At 40.9% G+C, this 18,839-nt stretch overlaps 1 protein-coding gene across 50 annotated transcripts in view; it reads right to left on the bottom strand.

Annotated features, from left to right (window-relative positions):
* Rbfox1 (RNA binding fox-1 homolog 1) overlaps positions 1-18,839 on the bottom strand; it is a 1,452,839-nt gene that overhangs the window by 66,935 nt on the left and 1,367,065 nt on the right. For 40 of the 50 annotated variants that reach the window (XM_087202739.1, XM_087202724.1, XM_013065590.3 and 37 more), the window contains one exon: positions 9,674-9,754. The exons of the other annotated variants lie outside the window; for them this stretch is intronic. In XM_087202739.1, coding sequence (XP_087058865.1) covers positions 9,674-9,754 — 81 coding nt within the window. The remainder of the gene's footprint in view (positions 1-9,673; positions 9,755-18,839) is intronic. 50 annotated transcript variants of the gene reach the window in all.

Here is an 18,839-nt window from a genome sequence, read left to right as displayed (position 1 = left end):
CTAGAAACACACCTACTCTGTTGCATGAGCTGCCTTTCCTGACATTCCAGGAACCAAGCAGGATCTTATCTTTGACCTCTGTAATGTTCCTGTTAAGCGCTCTGAATGTAGAATTTTTAAAGAAAATTCACAGCAGGTTGGGGAAGCAAATGAAGTGGGGCTGAGTGGTTAAAAAATAAACTCTCAACCTAAGCTTCTCAAACTATTGAAGGATTTCTCTCTCACCACTGTCAGGCTGGAGGAAGGTGGGCACTGTCAAGGAGTTAAATGTGGAAGCTGCAACAGCCAGTTGATCCTCTTAAAAGAATGCAAGCATTAAAAAACACTTTCTGTCAATGCTATCACAGGGCTCGGTGTTTCCAGGGAATTCCCCCCGAACAACTGCCTTGCTGCTTTTCAGAAACATCTCATCTCGGCCTTGTTCTCTGGCTATATGTGCACTGAAATCCCAGGGCAACATAGTTTATTGTTTTAATATCTGTCTGACACAAAGCAAACGCATCCTCCAGTGGCTCCTTATCTGTCATATGTATTTCTGTGAAAGAAATATCAAGACAAATAAGATGTTCGGGGGCATACCACAGGATGGGAGTCTCTGCAACTGGCAGCCTTTTGCAGAAGCCAGACCCCCATCTGAAAAAAGACCAAAGCCACTGTTCTGCATTGAGATTAACAACCAAAGTGCCTAGAGATTTAGATACTAGATGCATTAAAAAGTGGCTTCTTTGCAGATCCTTTTCTTTAAAGAATTGAAGGTCTTCAACTAGTGTTTTTTTTCTTTCCAAAACAACCCAACAAGACAAACAACAACAACAAAGTGGTCTCTGATTATGATTCTGCCAAAGTAACCAAATGTCGATGAAAGAGTTGGGGTGATGGTGGCAGGGACTGAAATCACAAAAGAACCTGTTCTGAAACCTGGCATGCAGGTGGAATAAGCAAGTTAGCAGAAGAGCTGGTAAAATCTTCTTAAATATAAGCTGGTAATGCATCAGAGATGTGCAGGACCAAGGGGGAAGCTGGGAAAATGGAATGGAGCAACAAGGTGGTACTTCAGTGATGGATAAAGAAGGGGGTGGGTGGTAGGTGGACAACTGTGTCCAAGTGGGATAGCCTTTGAGCATTAAACTGGACATGTGCTATCACTGTACCTCAGAATCTCTTGATCTGAGGATTCAGTAAAATAAAAGGGACCTCTGTGGCCAATACATTTGTCTAGAGTGCTCAGTGGTGCTGAAAGCAGCTATACTTAATTCACCTCTTAAAATGCATCTCAGTGCCAATATGGTCAGTGACAGTCTCCTTTTGGGTTCCACCTCCAAAGTATCCCTAATAAGTCATACTTTGGCAATTCTGAAATCTTAGCATGATGTGTCCATAACCTGTCCTTACCCTCAAGAATATAGCCATAGTGGAGGCCAACTTGTGGATGTCTTGTGTGTGGCATATTCATAGTGTATAGAAAGGCACCTGACCTACAGAAAGTTTGATAGAAATGGGCAGAATCCAGTGATACATATTAAGCCCCTTTGCAATAAAAGGAATGAGAAAATGACCAAAGAGTGGAAGGAATCACCTCAGAGGAAGTGACCAAGGAGACCCAAAAATGCTGCTGAGCCAGAGACATGGGAAAAGGAAGTAGTATCTGATTCTCTGATGGGAAATGTCCAGTCCTGAGGATCTTTTCAAGCCAGGATTGTTGAAAAAATTGTATGGGAGAGAAAAATGAGGCAGCCAAGGATGGAGGAATCTAGAGTAAAGTAACACCCTCTTATCACACTGCCCAGGGAAACTGGGGCAGGTCTTAGAGACAAGGTCAACAGCACCAGAATATACCCTCCAAATCCAGATTTGTTTCTTTATTTGTAGTTAGAGAAAAATTATCAATTGATTTCTTGCATCTAGATCAAATTCGTGTCTATATTTTCATTTGATATATAGCAGGAACATAACACTCTTTTTATGCATCTACATTTCATTACTTGTTTTAAAATGTGATAAAATGGCACAAAATACATGTGGGACATAAGGATGTACTGATATCCAGCTGTCATGTCTTGCATTTCAAATGAGAATGATGGCCCTTGGACCAAACGTGGCCTGCAGATTGGAACACAGCCATATCTAAACACTCGCTGTCTCTGGCTATATGCATAGCATTATATGCTACTTTCAGCTGCAACAATAGCTATCACAGGGCTGAAAATATCATATGGCCTTTTAAAGAACAATTTTGCTAGGCACTGGCTAGACATAACATAGAGGGACAATTTGCCTCTTCAAAAATCAAAGGTTTGTGAGGAGAAAGCACAACTTTGGCCCCAGTAGAGATGCTGGACAGCTTCTCCTGGGTTCTAGTGACCAGTCCCTGCTCTGCTGTCTCTAGGAGCTCAGCTGGGGAATGTTTAGTACAAGTTAGGAGGGAAGGCTGAGGATTCAGGCAAGCTGGGTGAACTCAGACAAGTTCCTTAATCCCTTTAAGCCCAGGTTTCCTTATGAGAAAAGATGGCATGATAATCACATGCATTCCATACTGTTTTTGTGACTATAATATGAGAAACTCATGTGAAGGGTTTAGCAAAAGGCCTGACAAAATAGTAAGTGGTCACTCCCCCCTTCTCCTCCCCACTGCCACCTCATTACTTCAAGTTCAGAACTAAGGTAAGGTCCGATTAGGCTTTTACTCTGGGTACAAATCATAAATTGGGAGGACCCCCCAAAACCTCAATAATCAAGATAGTCATGTTTTAATGAAAATTTCTAAAAAAAAATATCCGTGATGAGCAGATTATCAAAATTTAAAGTGTTGTACTCATGTATATTAGATCTTAAGTCTCCCAAAGGAAAAATTAATACAGTGGAACCTCGGTTTAAGAACTTAGTTTGTTTTACGATTTTGCAGAAGTTAGCTGCATTTGTGCTTGTGTGGGGAAGATGGACATGATCATGTTTGTTACCCAGCATTGGAGTTTGTGAACAGAAGCAAAATTTTCCCTGGGGCTTTTGTTGTGAACCGAATTGTTTGCGAATGGAAGCATTCATGAACCAAGGCATTACTGTAATGTCCATCTTGTCTTTATGGATAAATCTGATATTGTGTTCATCACGAGTCTTTTTCTATTAATTTTGACTTATAAAAATGTTGGAGTAAAGCATTATTTACTTGGGTTACTGAGGTTTTTGTTTTTTGGTCCCCGTTATTACATTTTGTCTGAGGTGTGAGAACTTCTCTTATTTAGCCCAGTTCCAGCACTAGTTACTTTTATTTTAAGCAACCCTTCCAAAAAATATTAGATAAAGCTGCCTTGGAGTCAGCAAAGAAGGTGTGAGTTACCAGCAAGTGAAGGTGAAAGAGGGTAGAGTTCCTGTCAGTCAGACAATGACCTGTAGGTGCATTTTCTATGAACTGAACGCAGTCTCCTGCAATTTTCTGTATGGGGCAGAAGAATGAGGAAGCTGTGAATTAATTTAGGTCCTCACTTTAATTACAGAAGTCAATGGAATTTCTATCAATTACCTAAAAGTAGAACAGTCCAGGCTTGATTTATGTGTATTTCTGCCACTTAAATCATTGTTTTATGAATTCCACACAACTACTTCCATAAAATCTGCAATCAATCTATCAATTAAAACTATGCTACTACCACTTGCCCTTGAGATTCACAGAAGTGAATAAATGAGGAGATGATTTTGCATTTTGATAACATTTAGGTTTTGAAGCGTTTGCCTTTAATATCTAATTTTTCAGGCTATAGGATTAAGGTGCGCATTTCAGGGGGAATTAACATTTATCTTTTAGTTTTCATCCACACATAAATCTGACATTCAGTCGTGGATTCCATGTAACTGTAAAAATTCACTTGTGTATGTTGATACACAGATAGAGCTACGGTACACAGAAATTTCTGCTGGAAAATGTTTCTTTAGTCCTGCACAGATAAAAGTGGTACTCTAGTAACAAGGTGCTTGCAGTAGACTGAATTGTCTCCCCTCACCCAAAATTGAAATTTTGAATTCCTAATCTGCAATCTGATGGTATTTGGAGATGGTACAGTATTTGGAGAGGTGATTAGATTTAGACTCGGTCATGAGTGGAAGGCCCTCATGATGAAATTAGTGTCCTAAGAAGAGGAAAAGCTAGATGGGACTCCTTTCCGTCTCTGCCATGTGAAGATACAAGGAGAAGGTGGCCATCCACAAGCCATGTAGAGACTCCTCACTGGGACCTACACTAGAACCTGTTCTTGAACTTCCTGCCTCCAGAACAGTGAGAAAACAAATGTCTTGCTTAGCCTCCCAGTCCATGGTATTTGTTAGGGTGGCTTGCACATTGTACTAAACAAAACATGCTGCTGGGAGTGATTTTGTCATGAGAAATGATATCTGACAACAAGGGAGAAGTTAGATCTATTTGTGTATACAATGAAGCATGTATAATGGAATTTGAGCAAGGAAAGATGACCAAAATAGGAAATATGTTTTCAATATGCATACCCTTCACAAGTTATTTTCCCTAATGCCTAATAAAATGAAAAAATCTCAGAAGAGAGGCAGAAGGAAAAGTAGTGGAAATTCACAAGAGGTAAAGTTCAAATGAAAACTGAATATGTGAAAAAATATTTTAAGAAGAGCTAGACAAATGTAAATGAGACATGGGGATGGTATTTTCCATCCATTTAATTTGTACAAGGAAAGAGAGCAAAAACATGCAATTGTGGAAGAGAATGTTGGGAGCCCTGGTCTGTAGGGGTGTTTGTAAAGATGTTTCTTAAAGACTTTATAAAGGGTGTGAAGAAAAGTACCCTGGGTGACTCTGGTTAGAGAATGATTGACCATCTGCTCTATGAAATAGAATGAAAATATCATAAAGGTTTCATGGGAGATGGTCACAATAATATTAAGAGAACCTGAACATGACCAAAATGTATGATGTGCACTTAACTTATATAGGTACCTACGTATACTCTCCTGTGCATAAAATCAAAATACTAACACCCCCAGCTATAGGTGTGTCCTTCCCATTTTATTATGGATAAAATGTGGAAAGATACTCAAAGTCCACATGGATTATTTGAAGGATTTGTATTATTGCTATCTTGTTACAGTGGTGCATGTCTATTTGCATGCTTCATTGGTTACCATAAGCACCCGCCACTTCTCTAATTTATAATCTATTCATAAAGTTGCCAGAAACCAAAATAAAGCAGATAACAGTTAACTGCTTCTAGAAACATTTCTATCATATGCAAAAATGACCAGTGATGGCTCACTTTACTAATCCAAACCACAAGTGGACTTTACCATTGATAGACACCATGATCTATTTCTTGATATTTCAACTAGTAAAAGTGGAAGGCATACTTTAACTTGGAAGTGGGTAATCTGGGCCTTACCTTCAGAGTTCTGCCTGGAGCTGATTTTGATGTTAAGCTTGTGCCACATTCAAACAGTGCGGGTGGTATTTCAGCTAATACCTTTGCCCTGGAAAAGAGGAGCTGACCATTCACAGCCCTAGGAATGAAATAAATCTGCCACCAGCCCTGTCACTTTGACTAAACCCTTCTGGGAAGAGGTTATATTGTTTGGTGCTCAGAGCCTGCTTAATAATACTAATAATAAACATTTTGCGTTTGGTACAAAGTGGTCTTGCCTGATTTCCTGGGGTAGTGCTCCAACTTCATTTAATATTGATCGTATTCTTGATGACACTGATTTATTAGGGCGTGTAAGAGGATGCACAAGTCCCATGACCATGGAACTAGGATTTCAAGCCAGTGTAAGGTTTGGGGATAAAGAAGCAAACAAAGGTCAAATGGGAGAATCTATGGGACACAGTTGTGAGTGAAAATATTTCTCTTAATGCTTTCATGTGCCCTGGGCCATATTAGGAAGATTCACTTAAGAGGGAATTCATGTGAAAAACCAGAAACTTTAATAGGAATTATTTTTATTACAGACTAATTCAGCAGGGTTCCTTAAAAAGCCATCTCCCTACCGTATTTAAGGATGTTATTTACAGATGATTAGCTATTTGGCTAGGAGGAAGAGCAATTTAACTCTAAAACATCCAAGACCAGTTAAAGGTTTTTATTTTTTGTGAGGAGGAAGGACGAAAGCCAAAACTCATGAGTAATCATGGAAGTTAACAGACACATTTACAAAAGTGTCACTTACACACACCATTTTTTTCCCCAGGCACACAACTGTTAAGTAGTAATGGGAAACACATGAATTTTCAAGTTAAAAAAAAAAAAAAAAAAAACCAAGAGGATCCTAAAAGTTTTCTGGAAAGAAGTAAAGAAGCCTCCACTTTTGGGAAGATGGCTAGATTCCTAGAGAATAAGAGTGTACCTAACAAATCTCAAAAACAAGGTATGGGGCTCTCAGTCCTGCATATGTCAGACTTGGAGGGGGACCCTGGGTAACCCCGTGGATCCTCACAGTGTGTGCACAGGGCACATGTTCTGCAAAATAAAATTCAGTAAAACTGTTAAAGAACAACAAAACAAAATAATAGAGTGTTACAGACTGAATGTTCATGTATCCCCAAAAGTCATATGTTGAAATCCAAACCTCTAATGTGAGAATAACAGGAGGGAGGGGCTTGAGGGTGATTAGATCACAAAGGAAGAGCCTTCATGAATAAGATCCGTGCCCTTTTAAAAGAAGAGGATAGAGGATGAAGCCCTCATTGGCACTGGCCATGCTAAACAATGACCCTTTCTATGTTGGGGGAACTGTCGGAAGTAGGATGTCACTTTGCGCTAGACTGTGCATCTTAACCTTGCAGAGGAAACCCAAGTAAATCATGCAAAGGTTCTAGCTACCTACAAATAGCCTGGATCAGACAGCCATGAAGTTCAAAAAAGGAACCCTCACAGTGAAACTCTGGGATAGTGGAGAATTTTCCATGCAGCAGCACCGCCACGCAGCCTCAAAGTGAAAATATTCCCAGGCCCTGCCGCTGTCTGCATAGAGACGGGTCCCAGACGTGGCCACCGTTAGGGATACTACTGAGCTTTTTAACCTGAATACCATTTCATAAGGGAGTGACCACTGAAGATCCTTATTTCAAGAAACTATTTTTTGTATTTTTAAAAATAGGATTGTGGTGCTGGGGATTTAGCTCAGTCGTTCTGCTGCCTGCCTTGCAAGCAGGAGGACCCGAGTTCGATCCCCAGTACCAAAAAAAAAAAAAAAAGGATTGTGATATTAGCAAATTTCTTTAAAATTGCTATATAAAAGGCCATTGGCTTTAATGATTTTGTAAAAAAAATTCAATAAATCTCAGCATTCAACAATGGGGATAAATAGATTAAAATATAACATAATGAAATACAGCATAACAAGTGAAAAAAGATGAAAAATGTGCAGGTGACATGACTGATGGTGTGATTTAAAAATGAAAGATGTTGGACATACAGTTTCAGTGATCATTATACATTTATTTTATTTATTTATTTATTTTGGTACCGGGGATCAAACTCGGGTCCTTGCATTTGCAAGGCAGGCAGCGGCACCACTGACCTAAATCCCTGGCTCATTATACATTTTTAAACCCAGAAAAAAGTATAATTATATATGATAAAGAAATGTTGTAAATTTATCTTTTTAATAATAAAACTGACCCTTTCAATCAGAGATTGATGTACTTTTATGTGAAGAGAAAGTTTGCTAACGTTTTGAGCCTTGTTGGCCATCCATGTCTTTGTATAACATTCTTCTTGTTTTCAGTTTGCTTTTAAAATGCTTAGAAATGTTAAAAAGCTTTCAGAGCTCAAGAGCCTTGGAAAATAGGGTGGGAGCTTGGTTTTGTTTGTGGCTTTAGTCTGCCAACACTCATGTTACACGATTTTATTTTCTCTCTATTTTACTATTTATTTTATTATGGTTATTATATTATGGAGAATTTGTGGACTATTTTCTTGCTTTTTACATAAAACACTTTACCCAATTTACTTTAGAATAGCTATTTATATTCAAATTAGCACTTTTGGAGTTACTTTTGGTTCACTTCTGTAAAGAAAACAATTACAAATATGTCAGATGATCATACAAAGTCATACTGTCAATAGGGTAACCATTCACCCTGTGTGGCTAGTTAATCCAATTTTGACTAAAACAAGTCAGTGCCTGTGAGTTCTACCAGCACTGTCCTGAACTCAGATATGGAAGATTTCTTTCCAGATAGTTCTACAGGACAACAGTGCTAGGGGAAAAATAAAATAATCTCCAGGACTCAACCTTGGGCACCAACTGTTCCAGAAAACATTTATAGAGAAGAAAGGGCAGGCAGGTAAATGGAATGATGGAGAGATTTAAAGTCAAATACATTCAAAAGACAACCAAAGGTTGGCTAACTACCCCAGGTTCAAAACAAAACAAAACAAAAATCAGGCTGTGTGACCTTGAGTGAATTACTCCATGTCCTTATCTGTAAAACAAGCATCGTGAGACCTACCTGTTGCAGGTGTTGAGAGGAATGAACAAGGCTGGGTACGCAAACATGTAGTAGCATAATAACCCTGGGAGACAGGGACACATTCACATGGACAATCACCCATATGGGACAATTTTCATAAACTTAGAAAGAATCACTTCTCACCAATGTGGTTAGATTTTGGCTTCTCGGGGCATGGAAAAAAAATCTGTCATTCAATTAGTGCCAAAATTGCCAGTGAAGAAGTTAATTGGGAGAAATCATTGCCTGTCCCCACTTCCCGAAGACTCTGCAAACCTCAGGGCTGTCCTCATCATCATGCTCTTGGTGTCCTGTGACAGCTCTGGTTTGTGTCGGTGAGGATGCAGACGTCTATTGTCTTGTGGAGGTGGGGTTCATCTCTGTCTTTCATACCCTTGGTGATCATCAGCCTGGTACTTCTGCTTTCCCTATTCCCTTCAGCCTGTCTCTAAAGTCATGGGGTATTGGTGCTGCTTTAATTTTCAACCTGCTCCAGGGATGGGGTTGGGTGGGTCAAGGGTGTGGCACTCTGCACCCAGACCATCCATCAAGCAAGGGGATTTGGGTTCTTCCACAGGAATACTGTGATCTGTCCTCCAGGTTCCTTTTTGTTCTCCTTCCTCTAGCACTTGGCAGCTATATTTACCAATATACATAATTAAAATACACTTACTTTTAAAAAGCAAATTTATATTGCTTCTCCCCAGTTAAATGGGGGAGAACCCACACTTCTCTCTCCCCCTCCTCCTCCTCCTCCTCCTCCTCCTCCTCTTCCTCCTCCTCATTGGAATTACATAGCAAAGGACAGAATAACCTTGCAAACAAGTCATCAGCCTCAGGCTGGTCCCACTTCCCACAGCAAGGATGCCATGCTCACAAGGACTGATCCAGCCTCTTTTGCTAGGCTAGGGTACCATTTGGAGGAACCCCCAGAACCCTCGTCCCAACCCACATCCCATCCATTGGACCCAAGCCTGGCAGGTGCAATGCAAAATGGCAGGGGCACCTGGGAAGTGAGGACTGGCATGTGGATGGGAATGGGCAGAGGGAGTCGGATGCTAAGGCAATGGGGAAACAGACATGCTGATGAAGATCAAGTTTACCTTGCAGAGAGCCACAAGGAGGGGAGGGCAGGGGCACTTACATGGCAGGGAAGGTGATTGGACTCAGATTTATGTCACAAAACAAAGAGAGCCAGGACAGTGGGCTTACTTGCGGAAGTATATACAAGTGAACTGGGGGCAGTGTACATGGAAGATCCCTCCTGGTTTGCCTGGCACAACAGCACCGTGCCTACAAGAGAGAGAGAGATGGCGTCTGGTTTGGGAACAGGCACACTGCACTTGAGAGTGCAGTGCACACACAGGAAAGGCAGAGAAATGAACAAACAGCCACATCCCACAGCGCAGGACGGACACACCCAAGGAAGCCCCTGGCTTAGCCAAAGGGAATCGCTGGAAACCCACCCCCAGCCCACCAAGCACATGGTCATGACTTTTCACATGGGGTTTGAGTAGTGAGGTCTATCTGACCTCAGTTTCAGATCAGGAACAGAAGCAGTAGGGCATACTCAGAAGGGAACTTTAGGAACACTGGAGAAAAAATAGTAAGCTTGAATTAAACACCCCTTTACTGTGTGATCTCGGTAAGTCACCAGACCTCTCTGTGCCTCAGCATTCCCATTTGAAAAACAAAGGTAAATATACCTACCTCCAAAAGGTGTGCCCACCGCAGGGACTGGCACAGAATAATGACTCAATAAACAGTAAGTAAATGCATCGATATGTTGAGAGAAAACTTTTCCTCACCCCAAACTTCAGTCTTTCTAGATCAGTTCTTTAGAGGGAAAAACAAGAGGAGGGCAGAAATGAACGCAACCTCTGCCACCCTGTCATCACCCACCCTGAACCCACATGGGACCCAGGGGGAGAGAATCTCTGGCTTTTGCATTTCTGGTTTCCTCCCCAGAGCTGCCATCTGCCTGTCTGCTGCAGAAGCTGCTCCTGGAGGCTGGAGCCAGTGGCTGCACTGCAGTGATGGCAGTGAAGTTTCTGCCTGATTGAAAACAAAAAGCACTGTGCTTTTCCTTGCAAAATGGAATTTTACAGCAAAGAGGAGCAGTGGAGCTCTGAGGTGTCTCCTCCGACTACTTCTACGCCTTGCTTAGGACCACCACCCACTCCAAGCACAACTGGGGTCAGGGATCTTCTCCTGCTGCTATGAGGTTGAGGCTCAAAGACTGAAAAGGAAGAAGAGGGCCTTTTGAGGAGTTTAAAAACGATTCTGCATGCTAGCAAGGCCTTCTTGGGGTTTCTGTTCATTCCCACTTGTCTAGGTATCCTCAGTCATGACATGACAAGAAGTCTGTCTTACAAGTGTACCCCCAGGATTAGCAACTTGCCCACATCCTGGGGACCCCCCCCCACACACACACCGGGGGGAAAGGTTCTGCAATCTTTCTCAACATAAACAAAAGTGTAGTTAACCTTAAATCCCAGCGTTCTGGGAGGCTGAGACAGGAGGATTCCAAGTTGCATCAGCCTGAGGGTTAAGTACTTAGATCCTGTCTCAAAAAAACAAAAACCAAAACAATAGCAACAACAATAACCAAAAAACAAATGGGCTGAACATGTAGCTCAAAAAAACTTTCAATGTCCTTGGGGTTCCACCAAATAGAGATCTGAAAATGAGCAATTCTCCATTGTTCTCTCCTGACCTGCACCCCAGCCTCCCACAAGTATCCCATGGCAACAGAGAGGGCATAGCAAAAAAGGGGGTTAAGGGAAGAGAAAAAGAGAATTGTGGTATGTACATGTACCAATTCCCTACAATGAATATAATCATTATGTACTCCAAACACATACTAATAAAAATTTTATAATGTTAAAAAGAGGGGCCATAGGAAAAGCCTTCCTCCAAATCTCCTTCCATCTCTGCTCCTTGTGCTCCTCTAAATCTTAGACATTATTCACAGGACAAATAAACATTTCATTAACACTCCACTGGCATCTCACCTTTTCCCCTACCAGCAGGTCTAACCAGTCTTTCATAAGGAAACATTTCCCTGGGACAGAACTTCTACCTGTAGGAAAGGCCTTCTCACTTTCACTCACCTATGCTATGCTCAAAGCTGGAGAAGAGCCATTCCCACTCCCTCTCCCCACACTCCTATCCCCCAAATTAGTTCAGGCATATGGGTAAAGTGAACTGTTATCTTGGGGTAGGAGGTACAGGAGCATGCTACCACTGAACTATATTCCCAGCCCTTTTAATTTTGAAACCGGGTCTAGCCAAGTTGCCCAAGCAGGCCTTGAACTTCTGATCCTCCTCATTCTGTCTCCAGAGTATCTGGGGTAGCATGGCCCACCAAGCCTGGCACTCGATCATCTCTTGATAGTAAGTATACTAAGAGTCTAAGAGTCTCGATCAAGTTTTACTCAGCTAATGTTCTTTCTACTTCCTTTTAAAACAGTTTATCATAGCATAAGAGACTTCATCCGACCTAATTCCTCAATACATTTTTAGCAGTTTAGCAGGTAATTGGCATAGTCCTAGGCACTAAGAGCAAACAAACCAATGTTCTTTTTCAATAGGTGTTCAGGATGACTCTGCAGAGGGTATGCATGTGATTTTCTTATTGCTAAAAGTCTTAGAGAGAAATTCATGTTTCCATAGAACACACAGAGAGCCATGAAGTCAAAACTGTCTAGGACAGGACTCTGGGAGGTGGATTCTGAGAAAGTCCCTCAAGCCTTCTTCTCCCCTGTGTATCCCTGGCTAAAATCCACTTTTATAATGAGATTTGAAGTTTCTTGGGGTGCCTCCATTTCAAAGGAGAAATCATCTAATTATAGCAAAAACACATCCAGAAGGACATTTCAGTATTGTGCAGTTAAAACCTTTGGGTCAATTTTCAATATACTCAGTGCAATTTATTGAATTCTACTGGGACACCACACAGATTCTACATAGAAAGCTAAATCCTGGCAAGGCATAATGAAACTTTCCTAATTCCTCTTATGCTGTGGGTCCTGAGAAACAGGACTGAAATAACTTCTTTGAATGCTCTCTCAGTAGTTTAAAAAAATCTTTATACAATGACTTTGACCTTTCTAAAACAAAATCTATGCAGTCTTGGTAAAACAAGACTTGGTGTCTGTTTTACCTAAAAACGTTCTCTAATTTAATTTGCAAAGTACTTATAGTATGTTCCCTTAGTACTTTGTGACCTTTCCTAAAAGGGGGCTTTGGATTCAACAGAAATAAAGCAGCAGAGAAGAACATCAAACTTCCATGTATTTTGAGGGCAGGGGTGGGTAATGTTTATTTGTTTACAAAAGTAAGTCACACAGTCCATAGGGCACAGGCTGTGGTATAGAAAGTGTTTGTGAGGTCATTCAAAGCACTTCCCAATGGAGCATACACAGAGCCTCCCAATAAAGTCCCCGAATGGAGTCTTTTATCTACCTCAACCCCCCAATAGAAAACATCTCTCTCCAGTTAACACAAACCCGTATCTACAACTATGGTGACATTCTGCGTTTCTTAGACACCTAAGCCTTCACTTAATAAACTCCTTATAATTGAAGCAAGGAAACAGGTTCAAATGATATTGTTAGTTGCCCATTCCTTAGCCGGGGCAGACATTATTAATCAATGTTAATATTATCTGCTCACTGGCCTGTGAGCCTCAGAATCACTCTCAACGCAGCTAATAGGCAATTATTACCATTGTGATTAGAGCTGACAGAAAGAGTAAACCCTTCATTGTAATCCTGTCTTAGTGTTAGGTTAAACCACATGACACTGACCGTTTTATGTCAAACAGGACCGAATGTCAGTAATTTCATATGGTTTGGCCTGAAAAAAATTAACTTTCTCTGTATCCCTTCTGCATAATTTAAAAGTGACCTCCTCTCTTCCTACTCCCCAGGAGTGAATTAATTATGCCTCTTCTATGTTATTATTATTTTCTTTTTTAAGCTTTCTGGTAGAACTTTTGCCACGCTGTATAACAATTTCCTATTTATATATGGGTCTACCCTACAGAATCCTCCTGGGGCAGCACCAAATCTTACTCATTTTTTTTTTTTAATCCTTGTATCTAGAAAAATATCTGACCTCAGAGAGATTAACAAATATAGCTGAAGTATAATACTTTTTAAAGAACTCTATTTTTATTTTCTTTGCTAAAAATAGAGCTTTTTCCAAACAATTCTGCTTAAGGGAGCCTTCTTCTGCCAATTGTTTACAGCTGGGAATTCACATGCTTAAAGTTCAAATATATTTACAAGCTAAAGGTAAGATATTCATTGTCTCTTTCTGAACTCTTTAAGATTGACTCATCAAGTTTCACAGGGCACCTGGGCAGCCTTGTCATTCATTCCTGGGACTGTTTACTGTATCAATGATGGCAGAGAGACAGAGCTTGATCTAGGGATAATCAGAGCCTATGACTCTCATTCAGAAGACCACAGTCTTCAGCATCTCATTTTGGCAAGATGTCCACAAAGACACTGCCAAGTAGGATTTGGAATCCTGCAATGTGCTGATGGGCATCAATGCTCTTCCTGCTCAACTGCAGACTCTCCATCACGCAGGGGGACACTGTTGGCCCCTGGGGGACAAGGAGAAGCCTACAGGGGATATTTCCTGTTACAAGCAAGAAGCAGAAAATACCTAAGCTTTTAACTCTGCTGCCAACCCTGAGGTAAAGAACCTGGACTCAAACCAACTGGAATCATGGTCCGGCTTCACATCTGACACCTTTGCCCTGGCTGATTCTCTTTCCAGAAATCCCTCCCCTTCCCCCTAGACAAGTCCCCTCCCCATTCAGCTCAGGCTTCTCTCCCTCCTAGACACTTTTATTGTGTTCATCTTCTTTCCTTTGCTTTTGATTTAAACATAGCTTCCTCCACTGATGATACTAACTCCAAGAGGTCACGAATCATGACTCACTCATCTCTCATCCCCATGGGACCAGAAACTTGGGCTCAACTTGGGAGGAGCAACTGAGGAGAGAATCCAAAGGCTTCTAATAGGCAGTCAGGCTACACATGCAAGAAATAAAATTGGAGTGGAGTTTAGGAAGGAGGAAAAGAAAAGCTATTTCACGGTGTCCATTTAGTATCGACTGAGCACAGCCCCTGGTACCAGCGTAATGAATGACTAGGTCTTTTCCTACAATTGTGGATGGTTAAAAGAAAAAAAATCAAAGGAACATCCCACCTGCCTGGCCACTGGGGTTCACCTCATTACCCCATGATGAAGACAGGAAATGGTATCTGGAGATACCCTATTGAAATGCAGAAAGCAAAGACACAGGGGACAGCAAGAAGCCAGCTTTGGAAAATACCTAAGAGCCAACGGGAACCCGGGGGCACCTGCTCCATCTGGCTCTGTGTGTGTCATGTGCTGTCTGGACATACACAGCCTCTACAGTGCCGGGCAAGTCAAATGAAAAGAGAGCTCTGTTCTGGGGTCCAGCTTTCCTGATGTCATTCACCCCAGGAAAAGAGCTGAGGCTGCAAAGTGGGCTGAGAGGAAACCCCACAGACCAGTGGCTGAGTGAATACAAAAGACCACTGAAGAACTCAGTCCCTCTGCCCCAGAGCTCAGCTAGGAAGAGATGGGGCAGCAACATTACCATGCTTTCGGCAGGTAGCCGCTGGCATCCACTGTGTGCCAGGCCCTGTGCTGGGCTCTGGGACCCCCTCTGCTAAACTCCACTGGCTTTCAAAACAACAACATATTGTCCCTTTTAGGATTCATATGATCAATTACAAAGACAAACACAAGCAAAGAATAAAGGAATGATTCCGAGTACCAACCCAAACCTTAGCCTACAGGATGAATTACATAAGGCACTGAGATAAATAACATTTAAAAAACTATTTTAGATTTTTTTTTTAATTATGGTACTGGGGATTGAACCTAAGGCCTTTGCCCTGAGGTGCTCCTACTTTCCCAGCCTATTTTTAATTACTTTTTCACTTGAAGACAGGGTCCTGCTGAGGCACTTAGTTGCCCAGTCTAGGGTTCAACTTGTACCCCTTTGCATCCACCTCCCAGAGTTCTGGGATTACAGGTGTGTGCCACCTTGCACTAGCTTAGAACAGTTTTTATTAGATAAAACTACTATGACTTTGGATTAAAAATGAGTTGTATATTTCTGGAATGTATTGCTCTTGTAAGTGAAGAAAGTTAACACAGATAAGTTTTCAATGCTAAAAAGATTTTGATTTTGTATAAAAAAGACTTTTTTACTCAATATTTGCCAAAGAATGTTTACACTGCATTCGCCTCCTTCTCCTATAATAAGAACCAGGTAGTATCAGTTTTTCTTTACATGTGGAAGAAAGGAGGCTTTATCAAAACCAGGGCACATTCTAAAAGGCACATTATAGCTGAGAAACAAGCTACTTGGGTTCCTAAACCTAATGGCTATCAATGCATTCTTCCAGCTTACATAGTTGAAGAGTGTTTTCTTAAAGAATTAAAAAAAATTTTGGGGGGACTAAATAAAGGAAAATGGTCATAAGTAAAAGAACCAGCTTTAGGCTGGTAAGAATGGACACTTTCCTGAAACAGAAACGTACAAACATTTTTGTGTGTGTTTGTGGTACTGGGGATTAAATCAGAGACCTTCATACTTAGGTACACTTTTTTATTTTGAGTCACTAAGTTGGTCAGGCTAGGTTTGAACTTGTGATCCTCCTGCCTGAGCCTCTCAGAATGCTGGGATTACAAGCTCCTGCTACCATACCTGGCTCAAATTTCTTTTGGAATTAGTGCAGTACCTTAGGAAGGGGTGGTAATTCTCCCATTCGTTCCTATAATTTCCCGTGTCACCAGAAGCCTTTGGAGAATGCCAAAGGCAGAGCCCTTGGGCCCACCCTAGTGTTCCCCATTCAGCAGGTCTGGGGTGGAGTCTAACATCTTGCACATCTAACAAGATCCTCTGTCACAGAGGGACTATGCTTTGAGAAATGCTACAAAAAGTGTCAGTTCCCCAATCTCCAGGCCGTGAGCTCTTCCCTTTATTAAATCTGAGGTTGTCAAACTGTCATGAGAGCTCAAGAATCCACTAGAGAGGATGTTAAATGGTGCTGCTCCCCAGGTGCCCCCCTCCAGAGGGTCTGATTCACAGGTTCAGAAATGTGCACATCTAATCAATAACCAGGTGGTTGCAATGTGCCTTAGATGTGTTGGATAAACCCAGGCCCGAGGTCATCTCCACATACTCAAGAGAAAAGTCAAAATGGCTAAATATGTAGATCTGTTTCGGGTTTTCTATGAATGAAAACTCAGAAATTATTTTTTGCCTTTATTATTTTGTACATAAACAAAGTTTTGTCTTTGCTCTGTAGCACTTTGAAAGAGAGTAATTCATTCTTAGTGTCCAGAGGTGGCAGAAATCACTCACTATATGATCCTGGAGAGGTCCCTCTTGGATTCCCATACTTCTGAAGATGTTTAGTCTCCTGCCTGTTACAGAGTCCTCAGAAGAAATGAACCTTCTTGACCTTTGCTCTGGGACTGAGCCTCCAGAATTTTGAGAAAGTAAATTGTTGCTTAACCCATTGCTATGTGGTACCTTGATATAAGGGATCTGGCTCTATACCACCTACCTCCTGATGAACCCTGCTGTGATTCTCAGTGAAGGCACCAGCAGGGGTCCCCGTAAAGTGACACACAAGGGCGGTCAAAATATCTGAATGCTTCATTTTAAAAACTGATTAGAGTAAAAGACACATTGCCATTACTCTCCCCTCAAAATATTTCCCCTCACTTTGAACAGTTATCCCATCATTCCTGCCACTTTCTGATGTAGTTCTGCAAGTCCTTTCATGAGTCTTTACAAAGGAATGATCAAAAATATGGTGAATGCTTTCCCCCAGTGCCATCCAAAGTTAAGAGTAGGCTTGTGAAAAAGTTAAGGCATGCCCCCATCCACCTTGTTCACCAGATCTGCCACTGTGACTTCTGGGTCTTTCCCAGAGTCAAGATAAAAGGCACATTCTCAGAATGGACTCTGGACATTGAAGCAGACACTACAATACAACAAAAGACACTCATGAAAGAAGACTTCCAGAATTTCTTCAGAAAGGGGAAAGTGTGTGTGTGTGTGTGGTAATTTAAGGGGGATTCGTGGCAATGTGTCTTTTTCTGTTATATTCTTTGAAAAAAATTTTAGACATTAACCATATTTTTCCATCACACTTCATACCAGCATAAAGCTTCTGTTAGATTTAGAGGCCTGAGCAATTACTGGAAGGTCCCTGCCAAGAAAGGCAGCTGTTTCCAGTTGACAAATTTATCCAAAATTCATCCAAAGGCCCAGTGGACTGTGCATGCTTTTGTAGTTATGCATTTTTGAACATCAGACTAGCACTGAACTAATCCATGTAAGAATATTTCCACAGTTAATACCTAATGCTTATATATCAGTCTGAAAGATGTGCTTCTCTGAAGGGCTATAGTAGAGCTTTAAGTACAGGGATGTTTCCATTTAGGCACAGATGTTCCAGGGAAATGTTGCATGTATATTTAATTCTTATAAATCAAATCATGTTTTAATTGTACCAAGAGATTTCCATATTTAAAGGAGCCCTGAAGCAAATCTGCCTATCGTGTAAATTAATCCTTCACTCTAATTTATTTTTGTAAGTTTTGACTTTCATAATATTAGAAAAGAAATACAACATTGCTTCATTTATCTTTTCACTTATTTTGAAGTAATTTCAAACTTTACAAAAAAGTTGCAAGAATAATACCAAAAATCTCTGTACGACATTCTCCTTGATTATTTACTGTTTAAAAAGTTGAATGACTGATTCTTATCCTTTTGCCTCCAAACTTTAGGCTAACGGTGGCTTAAAAAAAGAAAGATACTCAATACTGTGAACATAACAACAACAACAATTCCCAAAATTTCTTACTGAATGCTTGAGAAGTTCTTTCCAAGGTCACAGAGATCTTGTGGTGCTGAATGCAAATCATACCAACCAGACCCCTGGGCCTGAGGTTTTAATCATATTCTTCTACACCAGGTGTTAGCAAATATTAGCTACATCTGACCTCTCTACTATTTCTGTAAGCTCAAAATGAATTTTACATTTTCAAGTGGTTGGAAAAAAATCTATATAACAACATTTGGTGACCAGTGAAAGTTATGTAAAACTCAACTTTCAGTATCTGTAAGTAAGGTTTCACTGGAACACAGCCACATTCATTCATTTGCAATTTGTGTATTTTATGCTACAACAAAAGAGTAGTTGGATCAGACTGCATGCCTTACAAAGGCTAAAATATTTGCTACCTGCCCTTCATCAGAAAAAGTCTCCTGGCCAATATCCAAATGTCCCCTCGATGTTTG

The sequence above is a fragment of the Heterocephalus glaber genome, unplaced genomic scaffold (assembly GCF_053883595.1).
Source record: "Heterocephalus glaber isolate CG9 unplaced genomic scaffold, H.glaber_assembly_v1.0 deba00001781, whole genome shotgun sequence".
NCBI lineage: Eukaryota > Metazoa > Chordata > Mammalia > Rodentia > Bathyergidae > Heterocephalus > Heterocephalus glaber.
The sequence above is the reverse complement of the archived record's forward strand: the minus strand, read 5'-3'. Positions and strand labels throughout refer to the sequence as shown.